The sequence below is a fragment of the Xiphophorus hellerii genome, chromosome 20, assembly GCF_003331165.1.
Source record: "Xiphophorus hellerii strain 12219 chromosome 20, Xiphophorus_hellerii-4.1, whole genome shotgun sequence".
Lineage (NCBI taxonomy): Eukaryota > Metazoa > Chordata > Actinopteri > Cyprinodontiformes > Poeciliidae > Xiphophorus > Xiphophorus hellerii.
In genome coordinates this window covers 21,930,663-21,937,105 of record NC_045691.1, presented here as the reverse complement: position 1 = coordinate 21,937,105, position 6,443 = coordinate 21,930,663, and the positions used below count along the sequence as shown (strand labels likewise).

At 36.9% G+C, this 6,443-nt stretch overlaps 1 protein-coding gene across 1 annotated transcript; it reads left to right on the top strand.

Moving 5' to 3' along the window:
- Positions 1-297: 297 nt before the first annotated feature.
- On the top strand, positions 298-5,886 carry tmem183a (transmembrane protein 183A). The gene is made up of 8 exons (XM_032550305.1): positions 298-517; positions 725-814; positions 900-1,067; positions 1,159-1,318; positions 2,914-3,094; positions 3,415-3,495; positions 3,622-3,774; positions 4,756-5,886. The coding sequence occupies exons 1-8, from the start codon at positions 454-456 to the stop codon at positions 4,939-4,941; spliced, it is 1,083 nt and encodes a 360-aa protein (XP_032406196.1). The 5' UTR covers positions 298-453; the 3' UTR covers positions 4,942-5,886.
- Positions 5,887-6,443: the final 557 nt, after the last annotated feature.

The following is a 6,443-nucleotide window of genomic DNA, read 5'->3' as shown; positions in this document are numbered from 1 at the left end:
GTAGTTTTCCACTAATAAAAATAAACATATATTTATTTTTTTTGTCAACATGAAACCAGATGTAAATTTATATACTTCAACCATATACACACATTGGAAAATATCCATACTTGGTGAAAAGGGCTAAACTGCTTGTATGAAGAGGCTTGCTCAAGAGGATTTAAAAGGTATCTGGGAGTGGTTGTCTTGGCCATAAACTATGTCACCTAATCCCAGAAGGTAGCAGTATCGCTACTAAACAGCTGTTTTGTCGAAGTAGGAGAAGAAGAAGCGCGAGCAGCCTTCACTCTCGCGGTTTTAGTATGTGACGTCATTCCATGATGGCTGAAGACCCTGGCGGAACCATTTTTAATTTTCCTGACATTTTTCTGTCTTTCTCTTTAACTCGGCTTGCCATAGAGCCATGGCAGGACTCACAACCCCGTTAGTCGCTTATATATCACTGCTATCGACATGCCCAAGAAAGGGAACCGAAAACGGCTGAAGTTTAAGGCCGGAGACGTTTGCTGCGAATCAGGTAGCATAGCTGGGAGGAGGCTAGCCTTTAATCTGTGACAGAGCCTTGGAGTTTGCATAGTTACTCAGCTTTATAAAGTCACGTTCAACTTCGTAAAACATGGACGGACAAGAACTTAAGCATTATATACATTCAGTTTAGTCACATTGACATGTAATTATCTAAATGCATTGTTTTATTTATGAGACTTTCTGCCTGCTCTTTCAGTCACTGTTGCTGATTTTGCTAACGCTGACCCAGCCGTTGTGAAGTCGGGTAGAGTAAAGAAAGCTGTCGCAAATGCGATTGAAAAAGAAGGTAAAAACTGTCTGAAGAGCAACTGCCGTGTCCTAAATGGGAAGAAGACTAAAATGTTTAATTCTGTGAATCGCGTATGTTTCAGTAAAATTGCTGTGTGGGTTGGAAGCCTCTCAGGGGGCGGTGGAGGAAGTCCTCTCGTCTGCGTCGAGTGTCGGAGCAGACGCTGTGGGCAGCAGCGATGACCCAGAGGACGATGAAGGGGAAAGTGAAACGAAAGTGACCCGCAAGAAGAAAAACAAGAGAAAGAAAGGTGCAGTTTCATTGATTTCTTTGACTTAGTTCATGGTGAAAGTGGTCACTTATTTCAAGTTTATTCGGTGTTCCCTGTCTTGCCTTCCCAGAGAGCAGTGAGAGCAGCGATGGGGAGGACTATCCAGTAGATATTTGGTTGGTGCTTTCCTCCTACATTCGACCTGAGGATGTGTGCAAATTTTCTTTGATCTGCAGGAGTGCATGGACAGTCACTTGCACTGCGGCTTTCTGGACCAGACTCTACAGAAGGTGACTAGTTTGGGGTTACTAGGAAATTTTTGAAAAGAATGAGTTTTAATAGCAATACATTGAGAAGAGACTTACAGATTGTAAACACAAAATTCTCATATTCTTCAGGTTAGTAAATGCACCATACAATTATGCATTAGTAAAATGTTTTTAAATAGAGTGATCATTAATATTTTTCAAATTGTGGGAAAAAATAGAAGCATAGGATTCATTTAATAAAAATAAAAGTAATCCATTAATATTACGACCATATTTTTACAACAATCTTTTAAAAGATTTCAAACTTTTGTAGCAAAGCAGCAGGCAATATGACACTTGCCTTAAGTGTTAAAATCCATTATGAAGTTCTTTTAATTAAATTGTTGGAAACCAGGTTTTAAATAGGGATTTCACCCTGATGTTTGTGTACAGTCATATTTAATTTTTATGCTGGTGATTTTTTTTCACCCAAATTGGCTGAGTGGTTTCTCATGGTTTGACTAGTTTTTAGTTGACTTCAAACTGAATCTTTGAACATAACTTTTTAATGTAAGGTGTGTCTTAAAATCAAAATAAATGGCACGTATAATGTCTCTTGCAAATACTGAAAGTAAAATTTCACTTTCTCTGTTTTCCAAATCTGTTAACTACTTTACTGCCAAACAGAGGAGTTATGGGGCTGAAAATTAAACAGAAAATGTTTGCTTATGGTTTTGTTGAATGAAACTACAATATATATATATTTAAATTCACTAAACATGTTTCTGTCTTTTAAGACAGATTTGTCTTCATAAAATCTTATAAATGACTTTTATCTGCAGGTAACAGATAAAGGGGAATTTTATTTGCTTTCAAGGCACGGACATCCAGATCTTTGTCTCACTTTATGTGATGTCTTTAAATAATTTAGTAAAAAATTTTACTTTGATGTTTTCCTGGCTTTTTTATTGTTCTCCAAGTTGCATTAGTATGCATGATGTGACTATTCTCAGAATACAGCTTTTAAGACGGCATCATATTCAGAATAAGAACTAAATCTTGTTTCTGTATTATATTGTATTAAAACATAATTAAGTTATACAGTTTAATAACAGCACTTAACTTTTTGAACTCATCTTAAAAAGGCCAACGTTTGAAAATATTTTGGAGCTATTTTAATCTAATTGAATTGATTTAATCGGTGCTGATTCAATTTTGAGATTTCATATTAAAGGGTCGGTGGTGGTCTGGTGTCCTGTGTGTGTATAGATGTGCCCCTTCTTTGAAATGCCTGAATCTTACAGCCGAGTAATCTTCTCAGCTTTAAGTTCTACAAAATCCTTCCAGTTTTTTTCTCATTTAAATCAGGTGTGTCTAGTCATGAAAACACCAGTTTCTGGCTCTTAATGGCTGGAATTGCCCGTCTTTGTGTAATGCTTAAATTCAGACAGCAGAGAGCTGTAGCTGAAGTGCAACAAGTGGAGCCACCTGCTGGGTCTTTTCGATAATTTTTCTCATGTTCGTCTGTTCAAAACAGTAGAGCAATAAAACAATGGCAAAAATGGACCTGTCACTTAATTAAAAACGTAAATATATTTTTTCTCAAACCTTCCCATTTGCTGTTTTTTTCCTTAAAGGTACTACAGGGTTGAAGTTGATCTGCCGTTTCGCCTTCAGCCTGACTGTATAGATAGGATGCGCTGTCTACGGGCTTGTGTGATTCGCTCCCTTTTCCATTTGTACGAGCCGTTTAGCTTGCGTGTTTCAAAAAGTCCTGCACTGCCAGAATCCACGCCCACAACGCTGCTCAATTCCAAGGTATGTTAACATTTAGTGCATTTTCATGTGACCTGCTTGCTCTGTGTAAAAGTAGTGGCCAAGATGAATTTAAACACATCAGTGTTTGAAATATCTGGTGAGTCTAGGGCAAATTGAACCTGATTTGTTTGTGGTTTGAACTCCACTGTGACAGAACAAAGGTTGCATTGTAAAGGCTTAAAATGTAAGGCAGATTTTGTTAAGTTTACTTTTAAGATTTTTCCTAGAAGAAGAATAAGATTAATATGAAAACTGTTTTGTCAGTTGATATTTGACTTTATAAATATGTGCTTTTAAATACCTATTCTCTGTTGTTTCAGTGTTTTCTCTTCTGGGTCAAAAAGGTGTCAGGGACTCGACCAGAAGCATTGTGGGAGTTCAACTTCAAATTTAAAAAGCAGGTAGCAGGATGTCTATTTTTAAAGTACACTCGCACTTTTTTTTGTTCAAATTGTTAGTTTTTTCTTGCGATGACCCCTGCTGTGACAGCTGTCTGAGTTCTTCTATGTTCATCTCCATCCATGCAGGGACACTTTAAGAATGGTTGTGCCAAGTCTTTGCATCTGCCCAAACAATATGAAGACGTTCATATGAATTCAGACTCTGACTGCTGTGTGCTTCAGGTCACCACACTTAACTACATCTTCATTCCTGTAGTCATGGGCCTCACACTTACTCTGGCAAGTAGCTTTTATTTCTGGACACATATGTTGTGCTTTATCACAAGTATGTGCTACCCTGATAGTTGAAATGATAATTAATATGGATGTCCTGACAGTTCAATATTTTTATTTTTTTCATTTTCAGACTCTTATAGATTCATCACACATTAATTATAATATTTCAAGCCTTTCTTTGTTATAAAATTCTGATGATTTTGGCGTACAGATGGTGAAACCCTAAATTACAGTTTCATATATTACAATACATAAAATCTATGTTCAATACAGCATTTTATAATATGGGTGTATTATGACCTACACAGACTCACGGGGCATAATGCTGACTCAACTTTCTATGACTGTACTTAGATACAGCACTTTTTGAACAACACGCTTATTTAACAATGACCTTTTGTGGCTCACCATTCTTGTAAAGTGACTGTCTTCTGGACATCTGTCCAGTCAGCAGTCTTCCCCATGATTGTGTAGCCTTCTGACCCAGACTGAGAAACCATTTAGAGAAACCTTTACTGGTGTTTCGTGTTAATTAGCTCATTAGGATGTGACACCACGAGTTTCCAGTGTTTCAGTTTCACAATGTTTGATTTTTCTGAGAGACAGTTTTTGGCTATCATTGATCTGTAAGCCAGAGTCGTCAAAATGACAAGAAATACAGGCTTGAAATATTTCACTCTGTGAAATGAATAAATTAGTTTCACTTTCTAAAATGAATGACAAAAACTATTGAAACTTTTGTGTGCTATTATACTTTTTAGACGTGCCTGTATGTGATGTAAAACATGATTTCACTAAAACACAAGGACTAATTCAATATTTGAATCCATCCTGATAACATTGATAAGCTCTCTGTGCAGTCTGAACAACAAATGTTTCTGAGCTGCAGATTGTAATATTTTGTTATTTTCAAAAATGGACATTAACCCACAAAGTTTTCCCTCCAACACTAACCACCCTAATCGGATGTTCTCGTTTTAACAGTTCACGATCAATGTGAGCACGGACATGCGTCACCACCGTGTCCGTCTGGTGTTCCAGGACTCGCCTGTGCAGCGGGGAAGGAAGAGAGGGGATCAAGGCGGGACGCAGGTTGTGTTAGATCCCGTGCACAGCGTGAAGCTCATGGACTGGTGGCATCCACTGTACCCTTTGTTAACCTTCACATAAGATTGTTGGAACCCACCACAGCAAATCAGGGACCCTGCTGTTTATCCTACACTGATCATAAAACAGAAAACCAAATCACAATCAATGGGACATTTTGGTTATTATACGTATAAAAAGGAAGCGCTGACTTGATGAAATTATGTGAATATTTCAGCTGTAGCCACATGGCTAAGAGAGAGATTTATTTGGTTGAATCGACTGGTGTTGACCATTAAGCAAATTTCCAGATAATCATCTGGAAAATAGTTATTTTCCAGATGATTATCTGGAAATTTGCTTTAAGGTTCCTTTAAGGTGAAATATTAAATCAACAGGGCAGTATTTAGTACTATTATTTCAGCAGTTGGTTCATGCTTGTTTCTCATATTACACTTATTTGGCAGATTTTCTTTGAGATTTGATACATTTTATCAAGGGACTTTCATTCCTTTCAATCAGTTTCTGGTTTATCTTTACTGGGAGACACATCTGACTATTTTCATCTCTTGTTTTACAAGAAAGGGGCAATATATATAATTTACTTTAGACATTGTCGTCTGATTCAACAGGTTTTTCTTTTTAGCAGTTTATTTGGTGAATGCTTAATTATTTTCTTGCACATGACCAAACTGTGCCATTTACTGCTGCAGGCAGTGTTGTGCATTTGGGTAGAATGTTATAGTTGGACCAGTTATGCTATATGATGGGGACAGTGCTACCATTTTCATTGGTTTGACCATATTTGTTTTGCAGTCAAATATTTCCTTGATTTGCAGCCAAGGAAATAGACGTAATTGAATCAACAACATGTCCTTGTAGTATTAAAATTCTTGTTAGATGTTTTATCAATTACAAAAGGACAACTGGATGTTTAGGTTAGTGGTGGTTTGGTGATTTAGCTTTATCAAATGAAAGTGACTTTGATAATGTACACATTGTATTTCAATAAAACTACTGCTCACTCAAGTTTCTTCAATCTTATTTCTTAAATGAAAATGAACTATAAAGGTATAGCCACTGATGGATAACAATGCTGTTTTTAATGGTGGGCGGGAGGTAATTTAACCTCCCCACTAACTTAAAGCACATATAGCAACTTTAAGGAATAGATTGGTTTCTTTTTGGAGAACAATTCAATGTTTATGCTTCCCTCCTATGGTTACACTTGGTATTACATGCAATAAATATTTAGGAAAGCTGTTCACATTTTTCTTTAACTTTGCTTATGCCTTTAACATGCTGCAAATTGGTATCTTCATGACAAAAGACAATATTATCCTTTAAAATCTGATTGGCTTATTTGTTAAATAAACCGAGATAAAACTGTTTTGCTAACAGGAAGCTCTACATTGCAATATGCCTTGAAAGCAATATGTTGTGTGCCAACATATTGTGTGTTGTGAAGTCCAGAGCTTGAGCTCAACATATGATATGAGTGCATATTGCATAACCGCCATACATGTACCAATGTGGTTCAATGAGTTCTCAGTGAAACTGAAACACCCTCCCCCAACCCCCAAAGG